The sequence below is a fragment of the Capricornis sumatraensis genome, chromosome 4 (genome assembly GCF_032405125.1).
Source record: "Capricornis sumatraensis isolate serow.1 chromosome 4, serow.2, whole genome shotgun sequence".
In the NCBI taxonomy this organism is placed as follows: domain Eukaryota; kingdom Metazoa; phylum Chordata; class Mammalia; order Artiodactyla; family Bovidae; genus Capricornis; species Capricornis sumatraensis.
The window spans coordinates 86,884,437-86,912,366 of NC_091072.1; the positions used below are offsets into that span (position 1 = coordinate 86,884,437).

Genomic DNA, 27,930 nt, shown 5'->3' on the forward strand with positions numbered 1-27,930 from the left:
AACTGAACTGAACTAACAATTTCTTCTAATTATCCATTTATATAAGTATACAACCTGTGAGAGCAAGCTTTCTTTCTTTAACACTGTGATTTTTCTACCATATCTATCTAAATAAATGTGAAAAGTAGTGTAATCATCTTTCTCTAATTATGAATACCTATTTATCCATTGTTCCTAATTGATTAGTTTTTACGTTTTGTCTTATTAATGTGTTGCTTCGAGGAAAAAATATTCATTGCAGAAAATGTGGGAAATGAGAAAAGGATAAAGAAGTCAATGAAATTACTTGTAATCCCAACCTGGGGCTTCCCTGATGGCTCAGTGGTAAAGAATCCACCTGCCAATGCAGGAGATGGGGGTCAATCCCTGGGTTGGGAAGATGCCTTAGAGATGGAAATGGCAACCTACTGCCAGTATTCATGGACAGAGGACCCTGGTAGGCTACAACCCATGGTGTAACAAAGAGTCGGACATGACTTAGCACCTAAACAGCAACAGCAACAACAATCTCAACCTACATCACTCAGAGCACTAATGGAAATACCCTAACATACTCACAGTAGCATGGCCTTCTGAAGGAAAAACAGTGTGGAATAATACAATAGTCTAAATTGGACAACATAGATGTAAGTGGTTTTCAGAACTGTTTTTTATTAACCTTTATATTAATTTTACAAATTTATATTTTTTTATTGAAAAGAAGCTTTTCAATTGCACATTATGGAAGGTTTGAAAATGGCTTTCAGGAGGTTTTCTTAGTTAACTTTTAATGCTGTTTGTCTAGTCAAGGCTATGGTTTTTCCAGTGCTCATGTATGGATGTGAGAGTTGGACTGTGAAGAAAGCTGAGCGCCGAAGATTTGGTATTTTGAACTGTGATATTTGGAGAAGACTCTTGAGAGTCCCTTGGACTGCAAGGAGATCCAACCAGTCCATTCTGAAGGAGATCAGTCCTGGGATTTCTTTGGAAGGACTGATGTTAAAGCTGAAGCTCCAGTACTTTGGCCACCTCATGCAAAGAGTTGACTCATTGGAAAAGACTCTGATGCTGGGAGGGATTGGGGGCAGGAGGCAAACAGGATGACAGAGGATGAGATGTCTGGATGGCATCACCGACTCGATGGACATGAGTTTGGGTAGGCTCCGGGAGTTGGTGATGGACAGGGAGGCCTGGCATGCTGCGATTCATGGGGTCGCAAAGAGCTGGACACGACTGAGCGACTGAACTCAACTGAACTGAATGCTGATAGGAAATTGTTATCAGAGAGAAAGAGAGAGAAAATGAATGAATGTATATTTCTGGCAGCACTGGCCCAAATTCCTGTAAGTTCTGATTAATCCAAAATTATTATTATGGTGATTTGGTTGAGATATTTTAAGGTTAGTTTGTCAGCTATGAGTTGTAAAATTCTCCTGCCTGTTTGATTTAATGTATTATTCAAGAGACATGGTTTCTGTTATTATGCTATGTTTTATCACAGTGCTATTCTTTATCACAGATAAAGTCATAAACTTTGGCATTCATTGATTTTGTTATAATTGTTACATGTATAATAGTATTGATACTTTATAATTCTCCTTGTTGTCGTAATTGAAAACTTTATTATTGGTAGAACAGTTATCACTGAGCAAGAAATGTGGGTAGCTGTTTCAGTATGTAGTATTTTCTGAAGAATATGAGAAATCATATATAACTACTTATGCTCTAATTTTTCCATTTGGGTACACCAACAAGGGAGTTACAGGTCTAAATTTGACTTGGGTGAAAAGTGAAAGTGAAGTCGTGAAGTCATGTCCAACTCTGCGACCCCATGGACTGTAGCCTACCAGGCTCCTCCGTCCATGAATTTTCCAGGCAAGAATACTGGAGTGGGTTGCCATTTCCTTCTCTAGGAGATCTTCCCGACCCAGGGATTGAACTGGGTCTCCCACATTTCAGGCAAATTCTTTACCATCTGAGCTACAGTAGATGGTTTCCCTCCTTCATAAATGAATGGTGATAATTATGGAATTATCAAAATTCAGTTGAAGCTGAAACTCCAATACTTTGGCCACCTGATGTGAAAAGCTGACTCATTTGAAAAGACCCTGATGCTGGGAAAGATTGAGAGCAAGAGGAGAAGGGGACAACAGATGATGAGATGGTTGGATGGCATCACCGACTCAATGGACATGGGTTTGGGTGGACTCGGAGTTGGTAATGGACAGGGAGGCCTGGCGTGCTGCAGTTCATGAGGTCACAAAGAGACATGACTGAGTGACTGAACTGAACTGATAATTATGGAATGCATATTGTTATTGCAATCTATTTTTGAAGATTCTCAACATTTTGAGGGAAAATAAGTTCCTTTATTTCTTCCAATAATTATCCCAACACTACCAATTTCAGTTTCTCCAACTGGTTAAGTGTCGTCTTAACAATGCCAAGGTCTAACTGCATGACGTTTTAGTCACTTTGTATATTAGAACTATCTCATTTGTTAATAGTTATATAGTATTCATTTTAAAACTTTAATCTCAAACTTAATCCAAAACTCTTTGCTTTCTCTCCCCTTAGTTGGAGATACTGTCATAGCTACTTATAAGAGAGAAGAGGGTTGGGATAGCAGAAAGGTAGGGGAGTTGGGAAGCAGATAAGTGTGTCTTTCTCCTATGTTCTGAAAAACCTCAGCCTTAGTGTGTACTGGCCTCAGGGGATACATATCAAACATTCTGTCCTCCTCATTGTGGAGGAGGAACTAAAAAGTTGTGCACCAGTGCTAAATCAAATCTCAGAGATATAGTTTTGGATGAAGTAGAAAAAAAATGGCTTTATTTCTTTGCCTGGCAAAGGGGGACACAGCAGGCTCCTGCTCTTGAAAATTTGTGTCCTATCCTGGGAAGATTTGGTGAGGAATTTTATAGCAATGGCTCAAGGGTGGTGTCATTAATAAGATTAGGATGTGTGAAGGGCCTGTACTCTTCTAATCTGGTCTCAGGTAATCTCTTGATTTGCTTCTCTAGTTCCTTTAGTCTGGCCTTGGGTGGCCTTCTCTGGGAAAAACATCTTCCATTTGTTGAGAATTTTACTTCTGTAAAGAGCTTAATGATATTGTTAAGTGGAATCAGTACCTTGCTCCAAGGCTTCACTATTGTTTCTTGGCTGCTCCTCCTCTGTCTTTCCATCCCTTCACTTCCATGATTGGCAACTGTGAAATTTGCAATTTTGGAACTCAGGACAGGTCATGGAGGTGGGAGTCTGTTCTTTACAAACAAGAAATGGAAGGCTTCCATACCCAGGAGCCCGACAGGTCCTACTTGATTTCAAAAAGATGTCATTCTTTGTATCTCAGCTTTCAAAAGGCACTTGCCAGCATTGTCAGCTAACATTCTCTTCCACTGGCAGCCAAGGATAGCCCTATTGTTGTTGTTGTTCAGTTGCTAAGTCGTGTCCAACTCTGCAACTCCATGACAGAGGGCTAGATGCTATCCTCCCCTTCACACAATCATCCTAGATTTCGGAGCTCCCCTTCACCTTGCTTTGGGGAATGGAAAGAACCTGCTCCTGCCCCTTCAGAGACAGTGAATAGCTTGTCACTTCATGAGTAAGCTTTGTAGAGAAGGGTTTGACCTTAGTGAGAGTGATTTACTGGAAGCTCTGAGCTAAGCATGAAGAGGAACTTAGTATCACTTGTTTTCAGCTTTGAGCCTTAGTTGGAATTTCATAAATACAAGAAAAATTCCAGTCAACATCTCTTACCCTCTATTAGAAAACATAATCATTAGGAGTCACCCAAATAAGTTACTGCCAGTTCAGTATTTTACTAAGATTTCAACAGCAGAATGAAGTGGTTTACAGAATTCCTGTTAGTAAATTTAGGCACAAGTGTATAATCCTGGCGGTAAACTACTTAACTTTTGCTTTGCAACATATCCTTTCTTATTTAAGGGGATTATGGCATTCATAAACATAGATACACACCCATACTCACCCTCCCCAGCCCCATGCACGCAGATATATTTTTCCCATTTAGGATGTAGTGTTTATGTTCTGACTTATGAGAATTAAAGCCAGTGACATTTTTAGAAAGTTGGAAAATTCCCATAAAAAAAAAATCATGGTAATTTTGAAAGCACTGTAATACAATATATTATCTAAAGCTTTGGGAGGTTTGCTGTAGATTACTTATTTTTGAGATAATAGCATTAAAAAGCTTTGTTAAAGACAATTAAGGAGGATTGTATTTGAAGATACTTAAATTCTTTGTGATGAAAACACAAACACTTCATTTTTGCTTATTGAATTGAACTGAATATACCATGTTCAGTTCTGTTCAGTTCATTCACTCAGACTTCCCCTCTTTCAGATTTCCTTTTCCCTTTAGGTTCACCACAGAGCACTGAATAGAGTCCCCTGTGCTATACAGTATATTCTCATTCAGTACAGTCACTCAGTTGTGCCTGACTCTAAGACCCCATGGACTGCAGCACGACAGGCCTCCCTGTCCATCACCAACCCTCGAGTTTATTCAAACTCTTGTCCGTTGAGTCAGTGATGCCATCCAACCATCTCATCCTCTGTAGTCCCCTTCTCCTCCAACCTTCAATCTTTCCCAGCAACAGGGTCTTTTCCAATGAGTCAGTTCTTCACATCAGATGACCAAAGTATTGGAGTTTCATCTTCAACATCAGTCCTTCCAGTGAATATTCAGTACTGATTTCCTTTAGGATGGACTGGTTGGATCTCCGTGCAATCCAAGGGACTCTCAAGAGTCTTCTCCAACACCAGAGTTCGAAAGCATTAATTCTTCAGCACTCACATCCATACATGATTACTGGAAAAACCATAGCCTTGACTAGACGGACTTTTGTTGGCAAAGTAATGTCTCTGCTTTTTAATATGCTGTCTATGTTGGTCATAACTTTTCTTCCAAGGAGTGAGCGCCCTTTAATTTCATGGCTGCAGTCACCATCTGCAGTGATTTTGGAGCCCCCAAAAATAAAGTCTGACACTGTTTCCACTGTTTCTCCATCTATTTGCCATGAAGTGATGGGACCAGATGCCATGATCTTAGTTTTCTGAATGTTAGCTTTAAGCCAACTTTTTCACTCTCCTCTTTCACTTTCATCAAGAGGCCCTTTAGTTATTTGCTTTCTGCCATAAGGGTGTTGTCATCTGCATATTTGAGGTTATTGATATTTCTCCTGGCAATCTTGATTCCAGCTTGTGCTTCATCCAGTCCAGAATTTTGCATGATATACTCTGCATATAAATTAAATAAGCAGGGTGACAGTATACAGCCTTGATGTACTCCTTTTTCTATTTGGAACCAGTCTGTTGTTCCATGTCCAGTTTTAACTGTTGCTTCTTGACCTGCATACAGATTTCTCAAGAGGCAGGTCAGGTGGTCTGGTATTCCCATCTCTTTCAGAATTTTCCACAGTTTGTGGTGATCCACACAGTCAAAGGGTTTGGCATAGTCAATAAAGCAGAAATAGATGTTTTTATGGAACTCTCTTGCTTTTTTGATGATCCCTTGGATGTTGGCAATTTGATCTCCGGTTCCTCTGCCTTTTCTAAAACCAGCTTGAACATCTGAAAGTTCACAGTTCATGTATTGTTGAAGCTGTCTTGGAGAATATACCATGTTATTTCTCCCCAATCCACACTAAACCCCTTATAGAAAAGTTTCCAGGGATGATACTTGAGAAGGAGCCAGGAGACTTGTACTTTACCTATGATATTGCTACAGTTGCTAATTTTAATCTTACCCTCAAAAATTGTTTTGCATAAGAAATTTTTTTTTTTTTTACTAATGTTTGTAGGTCCTTAGTAGATGTTGGCAATTTGCTGATTCAGAACTCTAGTTTACAGCTGTTAAGCATGATCAAACTGTGCTAATATGAAGTCAAGTAATTTGTTACTCTTCTGAGACAGTCATTTGCATCACACAAATTTAAACCCAGTTTGTGGCAAACATTCTTTACTAGGGAGTAAGTGTACCTATGCCAAGAATCAGTATACACAGTGAACTCTGCTTCTGTGCTTTTTGTTTTGACTGAGATGCTTTTCTTTCTCTGGGAAAACATTCTTGTTATGTGAGAGGGAAGATTTTAATGAGCTATTTAAAAAAAAGTTATTTTTTTGTAGGTAGCTATGCACAGGAATGTGTTAAGAATATGATTTGAGAGAAAGACTGGAGCCAGTACAAATATTTTCCTATTGAAAAATTCAGCAAATTGAGGTTGTTTTAAATGTTAGCAACCTTTCTGCTTAAAAAAAAAAAAAAAATTAAAACAAGGGTCTAAGTGATAGTGAGAGATATTTTCCCAGGATCTCTTAAAAAAATCATTTGCTTCCAGTACCAACTGATCAAAAAATAGGAAAATAGTAGTCCTATATAAACACATTTTTCTATCCATAAAATACATGTTTTCCCTAAATCCTATGAATGGAGAAAATTAATCTCTCGTTGCTGCTACTGCTGCTGCTAAGTCGCTTCAGTCGTGTCCGACTCTGTGCGACCCCATAGAAGGCAGTCCATCAGGCTCTGCCATCCCTGGGATTCTCCAGGCAAGAACACTGGAGCGGGTTGCCATTTCCTTCTCCAATGCATGAAAGTGAAAAGTAAAAGTGAAGTTGCTCAGTCGTGTCCAACTCTTAGCAACCCCATGGACTGCAACCTACCAGGCTCCTCTGTCCATGGGATTTTCCAGGCAAGAGTCCTTACTTTTGCCAATTTCAAATAATAAGAGTATTTATGATATTAAATAAGAATTATTATATATACAAATGACAGCCTGTTATCAGCACTTTTTTAAGAGAGGAATTTCAGTTTTTAGGGAGAATTATGAATCTGTTGATTCACAGAAAAGGGAAATTTTAAAATTTTCTTATCAAGAAGAGTTATGATTGTAAAAGTATTAAAATTAAAAGACTTCTACTTAGGTGGTAGAAATAAAAGGTCCCAGGGTTTACAAATTCTGCCTTTAGTATGTAGGCCAGAGTTTATGAGAAATTTCTAATATTGCTAAGTTTTTTCCCTATCATATACTTTTGATTCATTTTTTATATCATTTGTATTTGGGGGGAAATACTAATGTTTTTCTCTAGCTTCACTTGTGGAAATAATTTAAAGTGTATATTTTAATTTTTTAGGTATGATGTTGATTCGAAGAGTCCCAACTTGTCCAAACATGTAAGTTCACATCTTAATGTTTTTAAGATGATTAAAAATTTAATTAGTGTATCATGATTTCACAGGTATTTATGTTAATTGAGTCATGTTAAAGTTGTATGTCCACAGCTTACCTAATAATTACATTGAAAATAAATAACATTTTATTTACATTTAATTTTTTAAGTTAGAGTATAGTTACTTTGCAATATTGTAATGGTTTTTACCATACATCAACATGAATCAGCATTAAGTATACATATATTCCCTTCTAATTCAACACCCCCTCCCACTTCTTTCCCCATTCAGCCGCTAATGCCACAGAGCACTGGCTTTGGGTTTCGTGTCCCATACAATGAACTCTCATTGGCTATCTATTTTACATATGGTAATATATATATTTCAATGCTATTCTCATATACCATACTACCCTCTCCTTCCCTCACTGTGTCCAAAATGTCTGTGTCTCCTTTGTGCTCTGCAAGTAAGATTTTCAGTACTGTCTTTCTAGATTCCTCATACATGTGTTAATATATGATATTTATCTTTCTTTTTCTAACTTACTTTTCTCTTTATAGTAGCCTCTAGGTTCATTCACCTCATTAGACCTGACTTAAACGCATTCCTTTTTATAGCTGAGTAATATTCCATTGTGTATATACCATAACTTCCTTATCCATTCATCTGTCTATTGCACATCTAGCTTGCTTCCAAGTCCTAGTTATTGTAAACAGTGCTGCAATGAACATTGGGGTGCATGTGCCCTTTTCACTTATGGTTTCCTCCAGATACATGCTGAGCAGTGAGATTGCTGGGTCATATGGTAGTTTTATTCCTAGTTGTGTGTTTTTTTGTTTTGTTTTTTTTTTTTTATGAAATTTCTATGCTATTCTACATAGTGGCCATATCAGTTTTTATTCCCACCAATGGTATAAGAGGGTTCCCTTTTCTCCACAACCTCTCCAGCATTTATTATTGGTAGACTTTTTGATGATGGCCATTCTGACCCATGTGAGATGTTTCTTCATTATAGTTTTGATTTGTATTTCTCCAATAATAAGCAATATTTAGCATCTTTTCATGTGTTTATTAGCCATCTGCATGTCTCCTTGGAGAAATGGCTGTTTATGTGTTCTGTCTACTTTTTGATTGGGTTGTTTGTTTTTCTAATATTGAGCTGCTGAACTGCATTGTCATTTATTTTGTTTGTTATTTTCTCCCACTCAAGGGTTGTCTTTTCACTTTATGTATAGTTTAATTTGTTGTGCAAAAGCTCTTAGATTTAATTAGGTCCCATGTTTATTTTTGTATTTCCATTACTCTAGGAGGTGGATTATAAAAGATCTTGTTGTGATTTATATCAGAGAGTGTTCTTCCTATGTTTTCCTCTAAGAGTTTTATAGTTTCTCATCTTCTGTTTGGGTCTTTAATGCATTTTGACTGTATTTTTGTGTATGGTGTTAGAAAGTGTTCTAATTTCATTCCTTTAAAAGTAGCTGACCAGTTTCCCCAGCACTGCTTCTTAAAGAGAGTATGTTTTCTCTATTATACACTTTTTGCCTCCTTTTTTAAAGATAAAGTATGCATAAGTGCATGGGTTTATCTCTGGGCTTTCTATCTTGCTCTATTAGTCTATATTTCTATTTTTGTGCCAGTACTATACTGTCTTGAGGACTGTAGCTTTGTAATATAGTCTTAAGTCAGGAAGGTTGATTCCTCCAGTTTCATTCTTCTTTCTCAAGATTGCTTTGGCTATTAAGTATCTTTTGTGTTTTCATACAAATTGTGAAATTGTTTTTTCTAGTTTTTCAAAAAATGCCTTTGGTAGTTTGATAGGGATTGCACTGTGTATGAGGATTGCTTTTGGTAGTATAGTTGTTTTCATTATGTTGATTCCTCCAGTCCAAGAACATGGTATATCTTCTCCATCTGTTTGTGATATTTCTGATTTCCTCCATCAGCATCTTACAGTTTTTTGCCTACAGGTGTTTTGTCTATTTAAATAAATTTATACCTAAGTATTTTATCTTTTTGTTGCTGTGGTAAATAGGATAGTTTTCTTAATTTCTCTTTCTGATTTTTCATTGTTAGTGTGTAGGAATGCAAAAGGATTTCTGTATATTAATATTATATACTGCAAGTTTACTATATTCATTGATCAACTCTAGTATTTTTCTGGTGGCATCTTTAGGGTTTTCTTTGTAGATATTCATGTTTTCTGCAGAGTTTTACTTCTTCTTTTCCAATCTTGATTCATTTAATTCCTTTTTCTCCTATGATTGTTGTAGCTTGGACTTCCAAAACTATTTTGAATAATAGTGGTGAGAGTGGGCACCCTTATCTTGTTCCTGATTTTAGAGGAAATGCTTTCAGTTTTTCACCATTGAGTCTAATGTTTTTTGTGGGTTTGTTGTGTATGGCCTTTACTATGTTGAGTTGTTTCTTCTTTGCCTACTTTCTGAATTGTTTTTATCATAAATTATACTGAATTTTGTCAAAGTCTTTCTCTGCATTTGTTGAGATAATCATATGGTTTTATCTTTGAATCTGTTAGTATGGTGTATCACTTTGATTGATTTGTGGATATTGAAGAATCCTTGTATCCCTGGTATAACACCCACTTAATCATAATGTATGATCTTTTTAATGTGTTGTTGGATTCTGTTTGCTAGAATTTTGTTGAGAATTTTTATACCTATGTTCATCTGTGATATTAGCCTATAATTTTCTTATTTTGTGACATCTTTTTCTGGTTTTGGTATTATTATGATACCAGGGTATAGAATGAGTTCATGTGTTTTCCTTCCTCTGTGATTTCCTGGAAGAGTTTGACTAGGACAGGTGTTAACTCTTCTCTAAGCTTTTGCTAGAATTTGCCTATGTAGTCATCCACATGTGTGCCAAGTTGCTTCAGTCGTGTCCAACTCTTTGCAACCACATGGACTGCAGCCTGCCAGGCTCCTCTGTCCATCAGATTCACTAGGCTAGAATACTTGAGTGGGTCACCATGCTGTCCTCCAGGGGATCTTCATGACCCAGGGCTCAAACCCTTGTCTCTTATATCTCTTACATTGGCAGGCAGATTCTTTACCACTAGTGCTGCCTGGGAAGCCCATGTAGCCATCTTGCCCTGGGCTTTGTTTGTTGGAAGATTTTTTTATTATAGTTTTGATTTCTGTGCTTGTGATTGGTCTGTTCATATTTTCCTTTTCTTTCTGATTCAATTTTGAGGTTATACATTTCTAAGAATTTGTTGATTTCTTTCAGGTTGTCCAGTTTTATTGGCATGTCGTTGCTCATGGTAGTCTCATGGGCCTTTGTGTTTCTGTGTTGTCTGTTGTAATTTCTTTTCCATTTGTAATTTTATTGGTTTGTGTCTTCTTCCCTTTTTTGTTGATGAGTCTGGCTAACAGTTTTATAATTTTGTTTATCTTCTTGAAGAACCAACTTTTAGTTTTATTGAGCTTTGCTATAGTCTCCTTCATTTCTTTTGCCTTTCTTTTGCTATGATCTTTATGATTTCTTTCCTTCTACTAACTTTGGGGTTTTGTTGGTGTTGTTTTTGTTTTGTTGTTGTTGTTTGTTTTGATTTGTTGTTTTTGTGTTTGTTTTGTTGTTCTTCTTTTTCTAGTTGCTTTAGGTGTAGTGTTACATATATTTGATGTCTCTTGCTTCTTGATGTAGAATTGTATTGCTATAAACTTCCCTCTTAGCACTACTTTTCCTGCGCTCCATAGATTTTAAGTTGTTATGTCTTTGTCATTTGTTTTTAGCCATATTTTCATTTCCTTTTTGATTCTTCAGTGATCTGTTGGTTCTTTGTAAGTGTATTGTTTAGCCTCCATGTGCTTGCGTTTTTCATAGTTTTTTTTTTCTATAATTGCTATCTAATCTTACAAAGCTGTGATCAGAAAAGATACTTGAAATTATTTCAATTTTTAGAAATTTACCAAGGCCTGATTTGTGGCCCAGGATGTGATCTATCCTAGAGAATATTCCATGTGCATCTGAGAAAAAAGTGAAATCTATTTTGGGAGGTTGAAATGCTAATAGATATCAGTTAGGTCCAACTTGCCCTATGTATCATTTATAGCTTGTGTTTCCTTACTAATTTTCTGTCTGGATGATTTGTCCACTGATGTGACTGTGGTGTTACCGTCTCCCACTATTATTGTGTTACTGTCAATTTCCTCTTTAATAGTTGTTAGCATATGCCTTACATATTGAGGTGCTCCTATGTTGGGTGCATGTATACTTATAATTTTTAGGTCTTCTTGGAATGATCCCTTGATCATTATATAGTGTCCTTTGTCTCTTGTAACAGTCTTTGTTTTAAAGTCTATTTTATCTAATATGAATATTGCTACTCCTGCTTTCTTTCAATCTCTGTTTGCATGGAGTATCTTTCCAGCTTCTCACTTTCAGGCTGTATGTGTCCTTAGGTTTAAGATGTTCTCTTGAAGACCACATATATAGGGATCTCCCTTTTGTACCATTCAGCCAATCTGTGTCTTTGGGTTGGAGCATCTAGGCCATTTACATTTAAGGTAATCATTTATAAGTATGATCCTGTGAACATTTAATTTATTGTTTTGAGTTTGTTTTTTATAGGCCTTTCCTGTCTTTCTTGTCTAGAGACATTCCTTTAGCATTTATTAAAAAGCTGGTGTGGTGGTGTTGAATTCTCTTAGATTTTGATTGTCTGTAAAACATTTGATTTCTCTTCCAAATCTGAATGAGATCCTTGCTTAATAAAATAATCTTGGTTGTACATTTTTTTTCTTTCATCACTTTAAATATATCCTGCCATTCCCTTCTTGCCTGCAGAGTTTCTGTTGAAAGATCAGCTGTTAGCATTATAAAAATGCCCTTGTATGTCATTTGTTGTTTTTCCTTGCTACTTTTAATATTTGTTCTTTGTGTTTAATTTTTCTTAGTTCGATTAACATGTTTTTTGGAATATTTCTCCTTTGGTTTATCATGGATGGGACTCTCTGGGCTTCCTGGACTTGGGTGGCTATTTCCCTCCCATTTTAGGGAAGTTTTCTACTATAATCTCCTCACCTATTTTCTCATGCCCTTTCCTTTTGCCTTCTTTTTCTGGGACTCCTATGATTTGAATGTTGGACTCTTAGTGCTATCTCAGAGGTCTCTGAGGCTGTCTTCATTTCTTTAACATGTAAGAGAAGACATTTTTGGATTTTATAATGATGCTCAAAATGAGCATTTGTACTGACCAAGAATGTAAAGCAGTTTGGGAAAGAAAATATATTATTTTATTCAGATATTTATAATATCTCCAGTACTATGATCTAGTGGCTAGTGGAAAGTTTAGAGTATATACTAATATTCTTTAATTCCAGGAAAGTAGGGGAAGAGAGAGGAGGCATATTTTTATTAAACACTTACTATGTTCCAGGTATTTATTCTAAGTGTTTTGAATATGTTATCTAACTTAGATCTCCCAACAATTTAATTTGTAAATATTATTTATAAAGTTTATTTTATAGATTAGAATACTGAAGGTAAAGGCTTTAATAAATCTTTCAGTCAAAATGCAAACACAGGTGGTCTAGGTTTGTTCAATATGGTTTATAGACATTTCAACAGACTTCAAAATTAAGTTATATCTGTATATTATTTAGCCTGTAAATTAAGTTCTATCTGTATATTATTTAGCCTGAATACATTTAACAGGTATTTGTTGACCTCCTGGTCAGTTTTTCAAAAGTTTTATAGTTAATATGTTGAAATTATTTGAAGCATTCTCAATTGCAAGGCAATGGAAACCCACTCCAGTACTCTTGCCTGGCAAATCCCATGGATGGAGGAGGCTGGTAGGCTGCAGTCCATGGGGTCGCTAGGAGTTGAACACAACTGAGTGATTTCACTTTCATTTTTCACTTTTATGCACTGGAGAAGGAAATGGCAACCCACTCCAGTGTTCTTGCCTGAAGAATCCCAGGGACGGGGGAGCCTGGTGGGCTGCTGTCTATGGGGTCGCACAGAGTTGGACAAGACTGAAGCAACTTAGCAGCAGCAGCAGCCACTCTAAAGTGAATTCGGTCTATGTGTTAGTAAGAGTTCTAGTAAAGTACTTGGATTTATTACTGGAAATTCTATTATGATCTAATTATAGTGGCTCATCAACTGAAATGCAACACTATAATAAGAAACAATAAAGCAGTTTCTATTTTAGCTAGTCTATATTTCTCTGTCTAAATACAGAGCAAATATCTAAGAATATCCATTAAGGGACACTAATGTACTACTACTTACTTAGAGTTCATTATATCTACTACCCATTATATCTACTACTGTGGGCAAGAATCCCTTAAAAGAAATGGAGTAGCCCTCAGAGTCAAGAAAAGAGTCTAAAATGCAGTACTTGGGTGCAGTCTCAAGAATGACAGAATGATCTCTGTTTCCAAGGCAAACCATTCAGTATCACAGTAATCCAAGTATATGCCCCAACCGTTAAAGCTGAAGAAGCTGAAGTTGAAGAGTTCTGTGAAGACTTACAAGACCTTCTAGAACTTACACCCCCAAAAAGTTGTCCTTTTCATCATAGGGGACTAGAATGCAAAAGAAGGAAGTCAAGAGATACCTGGAGTAACAGGCAAATTTGTCCTTAGAGTACAAAATGAAGCAGGGCAAAGGCTAACAGAGTTTTACCAAGAGAACACACCAGTCATAGCAAAGATCCTCTTCCAATAACACAAGAGACTCTTCACATGAACATCACCAGATTGTCAATACCTAAATTAGATTGATTATATTCTTGGCAGCCAAAGTTGGAGAAGCTCTATACATTCAGCAAAAACAAGACTAGGATCTGACTGTGGCTAAGATGATGAACTCCTTATTGCAAAATTCAGATTTAAATTGAAGAAACTAGGGAAAACCATTAGACCATTCAGGTATGACCTAAATCTAATCCCTTACAATTATACAATGAAAGTGAAAAACAGATTCAAGAGATTTGATCTAATAGACAGTGCCTGAAGAACTATAGACAAAGGTTTGTGACATTGTACAGGAGGCAGTGATCCAGACGATCCTCAAGAAAAAGAACTGCAAAAAGGCAAAACGATTGTCAGAGGAGGCCTTACAAATAGCTGAAAAAAGAGAAGCAAAAGGCAAGGGAGAAAAGGAAAGATATACCCATTTGAATGCAGAGTTCCAAAGAATAGCAAGGAGAGATAAGAAAGCCTTCCTCAGTGATCAATGAAAAGAAATAGAGGAAAACAATAGAATGGGAAAGACTAGAGATCTCTTCAAGAAAATTAGAGATACCAAGGGAACATTTCATGCAAAGGGGAGCACAATGAAGGACAGAAATGGTATGGACCTAATAGAAGCAGAAAATATTAAGAAGAGGTGGCAAGAATACACAGAAGAACTATACAAAAAAGATCCTCATGACCTACATAACATGATGGTGTGATCACTCACCTAGAGCCAGACATCCCGGAATGCAAAGTCAAGTGGGCCTTAGAAAGCATCACTAGGAACAAAGCTAGTGGAGGTGATGGAATTCCAGTTGAGCTATTTCAAATCCTAAACAATGATGCTTTGAAAATGCTGCACTCAATATGCCAGCAACTTTGGAAAACCCATCAGTGGCCACAGGACTGGAAAGGTCAGTTTTCATTCCAGTCCCAAAGAAAGGCAATGTCAAAGAATGTTCAAACTACCACATAATTGCACTCATCTCACATTCTAGCAAAGTAATGCTCAAAATTCTCCAACTAGACTTCAGCAGTACATGAACTGTGAAATTCCAGATGTTCAAGCTGGATTTAGAAAAGGCAGAGGAACCAGAAGTGAAATTGCCAACATCCACTGGATCATCAAAAAAGCAAGAGAGTTCCAGAAAAATATGTAAGTGTTATATGTTAGTCACTCAGTCATACCCGACTCTTTGCCAACCCATGGACTGCAACCCACCAGGCTCCTCTCTCCATGAGATTTTCCAGGCAAGGATACTAGAGTGGGTTGCCATTTCCTTCTCCAGAAGATCTTCCCAACCCAGGGATTGAATCCAGGTCTCCTGTACTGCAGGCAGATTCTCTACCAACTGAGCTACAAGGGAAGTGCTAGAAAAATATCTACTTCTGCTTTATTGACTGTGCCAAACCCTTTGACTATGTGGATCACAGCAAACTGGAAAATTCTTCGAGAGATGGGAATACCAGGCCATTTTACCTGCCCCCTGAGAAAATGTATGCGGTTCAAGGAGCAACAGTTAGAACTGGATATGGAACAATGGACAGGTTTAAAATTGGGAAAGGAATACGTCAAGGCTGTACATTTTCACCCTGTTTATTTAACTTACATGCAGAGTACATCATGCAAAATGTGGGGCTGCATGAATTACAGGCTATAGTCAAGATGGCCAGAAGAAATTTCAATAACCTCAGATATGCAGATGGCAAAAAAGCAAAGAAGAACTAAAGAGCCTCTTCATGAAAGTGAAAGAGGAAAGTAAAAAATTTGGCTTAAAATGAAATATTCAGAAAATGAAGATCATGGCATCTGGTCCCATAACTTCACGACAAACAGATGGGAAAACAATGGAAACAGTGAGAGACTCTCTTGGGGGAGCTCCAAAATCACCTCAGATGGTGACTGCAGCCATGAAATTAAAAGACGTTTGCTCCTTGTAAGAAAAGCTATGACCAACCTAGAGAGCATATTAAAAAGCTGAGACATTACTTTGCCGACAAAGGTTCGTCTAGTCAAGGCTATGATTTTTCCAGTAGTCATGTATGGATGTGAGAATTGGAGTATAAAGAAAGCTGAGTGTTTAAGAATTGATGGTTTTGAACTGTAGTGTTGGCAAAGACTCTTATTGAGAATTCCTTGGACTGCAAGGAGATCCAACCAGTCCATCCTAAAGGAAATCATTCCTAAATATTCATTGGAAAGACTGATGCTGAAGTTGAAACTCCAATACTTTGGCCACCTGATGGGAAGAACTGATTCACTGGGAAATACCCTGATGCTGGGAAAGATTGAAGGTAGGGGGAAAGGGGGTCAACAGAGGATAAATGGTTGGATGGCATCACTGACTCGATGAATATGAATTTGAGCAAGCTCTGGTTTTAGTGATGGGGTCCCAAAGAGTCAGACACGACTGTGATGCTAAACTGAACTGCCTGAATGAATTACTAGTATTGTGTAAAATGCATAGGAAATGTAGACCATTGAGCTGACTTGTGGTCTTTACAGACCGGGACCTGGGGACTGGAGTCGAGGAAAAGAAAGCGATGAAAAGAAGGACACGGGGGACCCAAGTCTCGAGTGAAACAAGGGTGCTTTACTCGTGGCAGCATGTGCGTATATATTGTTATACAAGGAAGCTTTAGACAAAAAATAAATTTGAGCAAAAACACCAAAACCAGACGCATAACTACATTGACTAAGGGAATAACAATTGTCACACGGCCATGACAACAGTAACTAGGGGAATAACAATCATCACAGGGCCAGAAGACAATCCATGTCTTGAGAAATAGGAACATAATTAAGTAGTTTTACAGAAAAGTAAAAAGTTACTGAAAGGAACCCACGTATGCTTTTCGTCTCATGACCTCAGTCCTGAGAACTGCGTGCAGCTCTGCTCGTTCCTGTTTTCCAGGAACTGATAAGGAACAGAGGGCCCTTGAGAAACAGAAAACAACATACAGACTCTTTAAAATTAAACATTCACTGACACTGACTGAAAAATGGATTCAGTAGAGCTTTTTCCAACACAAGGAGTAGTTGACAAATATTAAATATTATGTGCTGATTTTTGCATTATGAATAGCACATGGGTTGTATGCATATCATGACTATACGAACATAGGCAGATGTAAAACAATTACATAAGTACCATAATATTTAGGGGCAGAGATTGCAGTAGCAGTAGCTATTTTATTGCAGTAGCAATAAAATGTTTCCATGCACACTACATCTTTTTGATGCTCATTTTATTGATTTTATTATTTTTATTTCCTTTTAGTTCAGTTATGATGATAGAACACATTAGCATGTGTTCTATGCTAATATATGTGGACTCTAATATGGAGTGTTCAATATATCTGTTCTGTTTTCTCGAGTTACTACAGCAGTGAACAGCTTTTAGTGAGACTTGTTCTTTTATTGACCAAATCCATTTAATACGCAGAATGAGCAGCTGCCCATCAATATTAATATCCTTAGAAAACAGTTCTAGAATCCTCATGTATATTTTACTGCTGACCTAGAAGACCAATGACATTTCAAATCTTTAGTTTCAAGCTCTCATGCACAGTGTGACTTAGAAAAAGTTATGTCTGTTTTTAAAAATCCATAGACACATTTGTAAAGCCTGTTATGAAGTTGGCAAAGACATGTTATTTTTAAGGATATTTAATTCAAATATGTCAAGCCTTTACCTGAAGTACATTTTACTTACTTGAAAGCAAAATTTAAAATGATTTGCAGTTTAATGAAAGTATTGATATTCTGTCAGCAATCAAGATTCAAATCCAGATTTATTTTCTTTCTCTCCCTCTTCATTGCCTACCCCAACTATGTACAAGTATCGGTGTGTAAGTCACTTCAGTCATGTCTGACTCTTTGCAACCTACTGGACTGTAGCCCTCCAGGCTCCTCTGTCCGTGGGCTTCTCCAGGCCAGAATATTGAAGTGGGTTCTCGTTCCCTTCTCCAGGGAATCTTCCCAACCCAGGGATCAAATCCTCGTTTCTTATGTCTCACTGCATTGGCAGGCAGGTTCTTTACCCCTGTTGCCACTTGAGAGGTCCACGTGCAAGTACAGTTTACACCAAATCCTGACACTTTTCTGCACACTTCCCAAGTGTTTCCCACAACTTTAGCTTGAGACTTAACACTTTGCTTCTTATTAACTACTGTAGCCTCTTGATTGATCTGACTTTCAGATTTTTCTTCACTCCTCAGTCCTTTCTGCAAATTGGTAGCTGAGTAATCTTGTGAATCCATTGTTCTAATGGTGTCCCTGCTTTGCGGAAAGGTTACTGAAAGGCTGCCAGTTGCTTCTGATTCTGAGGCTTTTTTGGGGGGGAAAGGCTTGGCCAAGAGGGCTCACCACAATATTGGTTTTTCATCTCTGTTTCTGCCCTTTATTTAAGGTCTGCCCTTTTTTTCATTGTACTCTTGTCTGTTATTCTGATTTATTCTCTAGGACTGCAGTGCTCCGACTCTCTCCTATTCGTAGTCTGAATCCCAGGAGCCATGTAGGATTATGTACTTTGGAAAAATATTCCCTTGACTGTCCTGGTCTACAGTGGCCTTTTTTTCTCTCAAGAGATTTAGGGCAGCTTCCTGTGAATAACACAGTTTTTACTTTTGTGGCTTGTTAGGTATTTAAAATTTTTATTTAGTAAAACTTAAAACAGCATTTTGTTTGCTCTCATTCTTTCTTAGGGATTTTCCTAGGCCAGTTCACAGTACAGTTTAGACAGATCTCCCACTTTCTCCTTTAAGGCAGCTTGGGATCATACACAGGCTATGATGTGCCTCGCCCTGAACCACCTCTATGTTTTCTTGACTCACATATCTGGATGGTGTTGGAACCCTTATTTTATTAACATGGGGAGTTGCATTGTATTTATGATATTTAAATCCTTAGGCAGAATTTCAGTCTTGAATCAGAATATCTGGGTTAGTGTTATCTCTGCTATTCATTGATGCTTAAAACATGAAGGAAAACCTCTTAGATGATTAGTTTCTTTATATGTGAAATTTATTAATAGTATTAGTAACAAACCTCTCATTTTGCAGGGTTATTCTGAGTCTTGAAAATAAGACTTAATATTATACTTAACCCATTTGGAGGCACTTAGTATCTGCAAATATCATCTCATGCAATAATTACTCATTGAACTCACAATAGCTCTATAAGGGGGCAACTACGTATTTGAGGAAACTGGACAGCACAATAACTGCCATTTCATAAATGGTCAGTGGTTGTGCTGGAATAGGCATCTGGCAGTGTGACTCTGGATCCTAGTTGTAGCCATGCTATCACACTGCTTTTCTGTAAGTAGCACTGTTAGTGTTAGCCACCACTGCCCTGTGCGTTTATGATTTGCCTTCTCAGACAAAAGTTTAGTAATTTCAGGGACATCTCAAGTCAAGTCAATTGTGAATTCAAATCCTAGAACTTGTTTTCCATTTTTACTTTAATTTAAAAAAGAGAAAGAAAGCAAATACAATGTCTGAACACTCATAATAACAAACTAACTTAGTGATTAAAAGAACAGAAGGCTGTGCAAACTTAGGGGACAATCATATGCTAAAATTCATGTATTTTGAGCTCATTTTGTTTATTATTGGAAGTTAGAGAATTCAATATCTTAACAATGAAAACAATGCAGATATGATGTACAGAATACGTAAAGACAGTTTGGGAACTTAAGAGCCTTAATCTTTTTATCTATTTTAGGACTTTCTGGGACAAGTGTTTTGTACATTGGGGGAGATTGTTGGTTCACAGGGAAGTCGCCTGGAAAAGTCCATAGTGTAAGTATTTTTTTTTAATTTTAGACAATGAAATGTTAACTTTTCATTTTCTATTTTGAAAGTTTGGAATTGATGAATATGTGGTTGTAGACCAAAACTGTGTTTTAAAATCTTGAGTTTTTTACTTCCAACAAATCATTTTGACATTTTTGTAAAGGATAATTTGTATTTCGGCTGTCATATGCCATGCTACAAAATGTTCACAAAATGAAATGAGAAAATTTAAGCAAGAAAACATGTTGTCTTCCTTTTGGTTTTAATATTATTTCTTAGATACAGTACTTTTTGAAGAAGAGATTTTACTTCTTTGGTCCAATGAGTATATGTAGTACCACCTTTTGTGTTTAATAAATGCATGTTTAGTGATTGAGATTTTAATAATAATTTTTCCTGAAAAATTTGTCTGAAAAGAAGGCAATGTATAAATGTTAAGAAAAGGTGTTCACTGAGAATTATATTTTTCATATTCACCTTCAGTTATGGAAATAATGTTTAATTTCCAGATTAATTGCATAGGCTGGTCTATTTTCTCTAGTTCCATATAAGACAGTAAACGAACTATAGACATTCTCCCTAATCTTTTCCTCTCCTCTTCATCCTTCTTCTCCCATCCCTAAATTTTGACGTTTTGGATTCAGTTAACTGTTTTTAAACATCAAAAGATCTAGGAAGATCTAAGGCAACTGCAGACTGAACCACAGTGTCTAAAGATTTGGGGAGTTTTGAAGTCTCTATCTTCACCAATCTTTTAAGAATCTCAAACTCATAATATAATGATGTCAAAACCCATCAAATCTATTCACCATTGACATCAAAAATTGAAATGATTAAAGCGTCATTCTCACATTCCCTGTATATAATAAAACTTTATACTTAATGTGTTTTTCTTAGGTTAATAAGAAGTCTGTAAATTCTAACTTCTTTTATTTATAAATTGATTTTCTTAGAAAATTATTGTGAAATATCACTAGGAAAGCTTTTGCATACCAACTGCCTTTTAAACATTCTTTTCACATGTAATTTGTTTTTTATATCCTTGTAGGATTTGGAAAGATTATAGGTTCACATATATTTATGCTCACTTAAATAAACCAATGATAAATAATCTATAAACAAAATATAAATATTTTTATTAAGCATATATAGTTCTTATTGCATTGTCTAGACTAGTGAGGTAGGCCCATAAGCATTCTTAGAAAATTACTAAAGCACCCTTTCTTTTGCTAAAAAAAAAAAAAAAATCAGCATTATCTATTCAATGCCACCTTAATTATGCCATTAATATTCTTTGAGAGAAAACAAAAGAAGTAAAAATGTAGAATTTTTATTTCAGAGTAACAGAATGGAAATTTTTAAGGAAATTTCACTGATATTTTTAAATTGCTAATTTTATTAAACAGTTTTATTTCATTTTATTTTTTCCATAAAAGGAAATCATAACTCATTTCAGAAAACTCTTAAATACCATAAAATTTTTCCCAGTGGAAAATCAGCTTTATGTTAGTCTTCAGTACAGTTCAGTTCAGTCGCTTAATCGTGTCCTACTTTTTGTGACCCCATGGACTGCAGCATGTCAGGCTTCCCTGTCCATCAACTCCCAGAGCTTGCTCAAACTCATCTTCATCAAGCTGGTGATGCCATCCAACCATCTTATCCTCTGTCATCCCCTTTTTCTCCTGCCTTCAATCTTTCCCAGCATCAGGGTCTTTTCCTGCGAGTCAGTTCTTCACATCAGGGGGCCAAAATACTGCAGTTTCAGCTTCAACATCAATCCTTCCAATGAATTTTCAGGCCTGATTTCCATTAAAATTGACTGGTTTGATTTCCTTGCAGTCCAAGGGACTCTCAAGAGTCTTCTCCAACACCACAGTTCAAAAGCATCAATTCTTCGGCACTCAGCTTCCTTTATAATCCAACTCTCACATCCATACATGACTACTGGAACAACCATAGCTTTGACTAGATGGAAACATGCAAAATAATAGTCTTGAAAGAGAAATACATAATAAAAAATATTAGTCTTGAAATGTGCAAAAAGTTTTTATTATATTGATTGGGGTATGTGGTAAATAGAATGTAGTATAAGATGTGATCCTTATTCAACTAATTCAGTAAGTTCTACTACACAAGACCAACAGAAGCAAATTCACGCTATGGAGTGAAGATTCCTAGAGTAATGATTGGCAGAATATGCCAATTGTAGGGAGTATTTGCCCACAGTTGAGTCATAATGATTTTACATAGTCAGAAAGGATAAAATGCTCTTTAGATTTTTCTAAGCTTCTGCTGAGGCTGGAGTAGCACAAATGAAGCAAAACTCTGAAAACCTTTTCAGACAACATGGGTCATTATAACTACGTGTTTTGTTTCATCTATAGGATATTTTGTAATTTAGGCAAGTTTATCATGTGTTAATATTATACCTTATTGAAAAAGATATAATTCATTCATTTTTTAAGTATGTGTAACTAACCTTATATACAAAGTCTCCCTTAGGCTTTATTGGGCAACCTTACCAGATACATTCACATTAAAGAAAGGGCTTAAACAATAAGGGCCTATTGTTAAAATTGTGGAAAATGTTTTGATTTTCTAAATAAGTTTAGCTAGGCAAGTGTTAGTACTAAATGGGTAATGAAGTGCAGAGTTAGAGTATAGCAAATAAATTGGCTACCAAAAGAACCAAAGAAGAAACTATAAGAACCGTAGAGTGGTGGCCTATTACATGAAGGAATTAAATTAGATACTTGAGATAAAGAGAACAGAGGAAAGACATGAGAGGTTTCTGAGGAGATTAATCAGAAGTAGGACAGTACAACAGTACAAGTGAATGCATTTAGCTTGCTAGCAGAAGGATATTTTGGACTTACTCATCAAAACATCAGTTAACATGTTCTCTCACCTGAGCAGTTACTCCAACCCAGGTGGATATTGGATTAGATAAAACACACAAACAAATATTTTGTAGTCACCACCCTCTTGCTTGAGAAAATGCTGGCTTTTATTAAAAACTCTGTATATGTGTATCTGTGCTCAGTCATGTATGACTCTGTAACTCTGTGGAGTATAGCACACCAGGCTCCTCTGTCCATGGTGTTTTCCAGGCAAGAATACTGGAGTGAGTTGCCATTTCCTACTTAGGGGATCTTCCTGACAGGAATCAAACCCATATCTCTTGTGGCTCCTGCATTGGCAGGTGGATTCCTTTCCAATGTGTCACCAGGGAAGCTTTAAAAACTCTAGCTATGAGAAAGGTATTTGTCTAGAGAAAGGGGAACATGTGAATTAAAGAACCAGGTACACTGGCTAAGCATTCTGTCTTGGGGTCTTGGAAGTTCAAGCACTTTGAAAAAAGATACAGCTTCTATTCAAATGGTATGCCACCTCTTTACCTCAGCTTCAAATGAAAAGCAATCTAAACTATTCATAGTTTTTGTTTGAAGGAGCATGGTTTGGTTGAGGACAAAAGTGAAATATCGCTTGCATGGAAGCTGTGTTGCTCATAGTGTCTAAGTAAGGCTTCATAGCTGCTGGTGCACTGCATGGATGTGTTCAGATTCTACACTTATTCCTGCTATCTCCTGATCAGTGCCACCTTTTTTTCCATGTATTTGACTATTTTGAACAAATTTAATGGACAGATGGTAGGGAGGGATGGGAAGATATGGCATTTCAGTGCAGAAGGGAATGTCTTTGGAAGAAAGGATAGAGCCAGGTTGGGTACTGGAGTTGATGCAAAATCATGGAAGTATTTTCCTTGACAACTTCTAAAGATTTCTTGTTTTATCACATGATATATAAAAATAGTGGAATAAATGAAAGCCTGGTAGAAATGATAAAGTTCATATTGGACAAATAGTATTATATATATTTAACATGCAGATCTTACATCTATCTCTCATAGTCCATTTTGCTTTCTCCTGTCTTTCATCTCCCTTGGAACAGCTCTAGCCAGAATAAGGTATCTAGGGCAAAGATAATATTGTAAGATGGTCATTAAAGATGTTTTCATGGTCTATTTCTCCCAGCTGGAGATAGAGAATTTGTAAACTCTCCTGCAGCTATTACCTTTCGCAATTTTGTTCAAGAGGTAGGCAATTTTGTGTGTGTGGTTAGGTATAGACTTAAGAATAGTAGCACAGGACACCTCCTGAGGCAGATAATCTACCTGCAATTAATACAAATGGCTCATTGTGAACTTTAAAAGTCTTGTGTCCCATATATTATTTATCTTAAATAACATCATCCAAATGATTTAGTGTTTTAGATTAGAGTTTTGTTTTCCAAATAGTATCTCATTTATATTCTAAGTTATTAAAAATATTCCCTTGTTTTCCTCTCTATAAATGGCCTAGTTTAAATTATTTTTGGCTAATGTATTGAGAAGAATGTCTGTAGCTTCTTAGTTGCAGTTGTGTGATAATATACGCTCAGAGATGGCTTTTTAAAACTGATGTTAAATATGAAATCTGGAATTTTATTATGACCAGTGCTAGTTCAGTTCAGTTCAGTCGCTAAGTTGTGTTGGACTCTTTGCGACCCCATGAATCGCAGCTTGCCAGGCCTCCCTGTCCATCACCAACTCCTGGAGTTCACTCAGACTCACATCCATCGGGTCAGTGATGCCATCCAGCCATCTCATCCTCTGTCATCCCCTTCTCCTCCTGCCCCCAATCCCTCCCAACATCACAGTCTTTTCCAATGATTCAATTCTTCGCATCAGGTGGGCAAAGTACTGGAGTTTCAGCTTCAGCATCTTTCCCTCCAAAGAAATCCCAGGGCTGATCTCCTTCAGAATGGACTGGTTGGATCTCCTTGCAGTCCAAGGGACTCTCAAGAGTCTTCTCCAACACCACAGTTCAAAAGCATGAATTCTTTGGCACTCAGCTTTCTTCACAGAAAGAAGAAAGAAAGAAGTTCTTCCAACTCTCACATCCATACACGACCACTGATGAAGCCATAGCCTTGACTAGACAGACCTTTGTTGGCAAAGTAATGTCTCTGCTTTTGAATATGCTATTTAGGTTGGTCATAACTTTTCTTCCAAGGAGTAAGCGTCTTTTAATTTCTTTGCTGCACTCACCATCTGCAATGATTTTGGAGCCCCCCAAAATAAAGTTTGACATTGTTCCCACTGTTTCCCCATCTATTTCCCATGAAGTGATGGGCCAGATGCCATGATCTTCGTTTTCTGAATGTTGAGCTTTAAGCCAACTTTTTCACTCTCCTCTTTCACTTTCATCAAGAGGCTTTTTAGTTCCTCTTCACTCTCTGCCATAAGGGTGGTGTCATCTGCATATCTGAGGTTATTAATATTTCTCCTGGCAATCTTGATTCCAGCTTGTGCTTCTTCCAGCCCAGTGTTGCTCATGATGTACTCTGCATATAAGTTAAATAAGCAGGGTGACAAGACACAGCCTTGACATACTCCTTTTCCTATTTGGAACCAGTCTGTTGTTCCATGTCCAGTTCTAACTGTTGCTTCCTGACCTGCATATAGGTTTCTCAAGAGGCAGGTCAGGTGGTCAGGTATTCCCATCTCTTTCAGAATTTTCCACAGTTTATTGTGATCCACAGTCAAAGGCTTTGGAATAGTCAGTAAAGCAGAAATCTATGTTTTTTCTGGAACTCTCTTGCTTTTTCGATGATCCAGTGGATGTTGGCAATTTGATCTCTGGTTCCTCTGCCTTTTCTAAAACCAGCTTGAACATCAGGAAGTTCATGGTTCACTTATTGCTGAAGCCTGGCTTGGAGAATTTTGACCATTACTTTACTAGCATGTGAGATGAGTGCAATTGTGTGGTAGTTTGAGCATTCTTTGGGACTGTCTTTCTATGTGATTGGAATGAAAACTGACCTTTTCCAGTCCTGTGACCACTGCTGAGTTTTCCAAATTTGCTGGCATATTGAGTGCAGCACTTTCACAGCATCATCTTTCAGGATTTGCAATAGCTCAACTGGAATTCCATCACCTCCACTAGCTTTGTTCATAGTGATGCTTTCTAAGGCCCACTTGACTTCACAATCCAGGATCTCTGGCGCTAGGTAAGTGATCACACCATCGTGATTATCTTGGTCGTGAAGATCTTTTTTGTACACTTCTTCTGTGTACTCATGCCACCTCTTCTTTCTTCTGCTTCTGTTAGGTCCATACCTATTCTGTCCTTTATCGAGGCCATCTTTGCATGAAATGTTCCCTTGGTAGCTCTAATTTTCTTGAAGAGATCTCTAATCTTTCCCATTCTGTTCTTTTCCTCTATTTCTTTGCATTGATCACTGAGCAAGGCTTTCTTATCTCTTCTTGCTATTCTTTGGAACTCTGCATTCAGATGCTTATATTTTCCTTTTCTCCTTTGCTTTTTGCTTCTCTTCTTTTCACAGCTATTTGTAAGGGCTCCTCAGAAAGCCATTTTGCTTTTTTGCCTTTCTTTTCCATGGGGATGGTCTTGATCCCTGTCTCCTGTACATGTCACGAACCTCATTCCATAGTTCATCAGGCACTCTATCTATCAGATCTAGTCCCTTAATCGATTTCTCACTTCCACTGTATAATCATAAGGTATTTAATGTAGGTCATACCTGTATGGTCTAGCGGTTTTCCCTACTTTCTTCAATTTAAGTCTGAATTTGGCAATAAGGAGTTCATGATCTGAGCCACGGTCAGCTCCTGGTCTTGTTTATGTTGACTGTATAGAGCTTCTCCATCTTTTGCTGCAGAGAATATAATCAATCTGATTTTGGTGTTGACCATCTGGTGATGTCCATGTGTAGAGTCTTCTCTTGTGTTGTTGGAAGAGGGTGTTCGCTATGACCAGTGCATTTTCTTGGCAAAACTCTATTAGTTTTTGCCCTGCTTCATTCCACATTCCAAGGCCAAATTTGCCTATTACTCCAGATGTTTCTTGACTTCCTACTTTTGCATTCCAGTCCCTTATAATGAAAAGGACATCTTTTTTGGGTGTTAGTTCTAAAAGGTCTTGTAGGTCTTCATAGAACCATTCAACTTCAGCTTCTTCAGCGTTACTGGTTGGGGCATAGACTTGGATTACTGTGATATTGAATGGTTTGCCTTAGAAACGAACAGAGATCATTCTGTTGTTTTTGAGATTGCATCCAAATACTGCATTTTGGACTCTTTTGTTGACCATGATGGCTACTCCATTTCTTCTGAGGGATTCCTACCTGCAGTATTAGATATAACGGTCATCTGAGTTAAATTTGCCCCTTTCAGTCCATTTTAGTTTGCTGACTCCTAGAATGTCAACGTTCACTCTTGCCATCTCCTGTTTGACCACTTCCAATTTGCCTTGATTCATGGACCTGATATTCCAGGTCCTATGCAATATTGCTCTTTACAGCATCAGACCTTGCTTCTATCATCAATCACATCCACAGCTGGGCATTGTTTTTGCTTTGGGTCCATCCCTTCATTCTTTCTGGAGTTATTTCTCCACTGATCTCCAGTATCATATTGGGCACCTACTGACCTGGGGAGTTCCTCTTTCAGTATGCTATCATTTTGCCTTTTCATACTGTTCATGGGGTTCTCAAGGCAAGAATACTGAAGTGGTTTGCCATTCCCTTCTCCAGTGGACCTGTCAGACCTCTCCACCATGCCCACCCATCTTGGGTTGGCCCCACAGGGCATTGCTTAGTTTCATTGAGTTAGACAAGGTTGTGATCCTAGTGTGATTAGACTGACTATTTTTCGATGATTATGGTTTCAATGTGCCTGCCCTCTTGCAACACCTACCACTTACTTGTGTTTCTTTTAGCTTGGACATGGGGTATCTCTTCACAGCTGCTCCAGCAAAGTGCTGCTGCTGCTCCTCACCTTGGATGAGGGGTATCTTCTCACTTTCACCCCTCCTACCTTGAACATGGACTAGCTCCTCTAGGCCCTCTGGCACCCGTGCAGCCACTGCTCCTTGGACGTGGTGTCGCTCCTCCCAGCCGCCACCCCTGGCCGCGGGCCGGGGTAGCTCCTCTTGGCTGCTCCTGTGCTGTGGCAGCCTGGCACTCTCGGCCACCACCCCTGACCTCGGACGTGGACGTGGAGTAGCTCATCTTGGCTGCCGCCCCTGACTTCGGATGCGAGATAACTCCTTTCAGCTCGGCCCCTGCCCTCGGGACATGGGGTAGTTCCTCTTGGCCATGCTCTGCACTCCGTTGCAGCCGCCCACACGGGTGACCAGTGCCAAGGGACTGCCAGATTTCCAAGGGAACACACTGGGTATAGCA

At 37.7% G+C, this 27,930-nt stretch overlaps 1 protein-coding gene across 1 annotated transcript in view; it reads left to right on the top strand.

The window, feature by feature from the left end:
• The window catches only part of CPNE8 (copine 8), a 258,480-nt gene that overhangs the window by 92,393 nt on the left and 138,157 nt on the right, over positions 1-27,930 (top strand). Inside the window, exons 5-6 of the mRNA XM_068969689.1 lie at positions 7,138-7,177; positions 19,613-19,689. Of these exons, the coding sequence (XP_068825790.1) occupies positions 7,138-7,177; positions 19,613-19,689 (117 nt within the window). The remainder of the gene's footprint in view (positions 1-7,137; positions 7,178-19,612; positions 19,690-27,930) is intronic.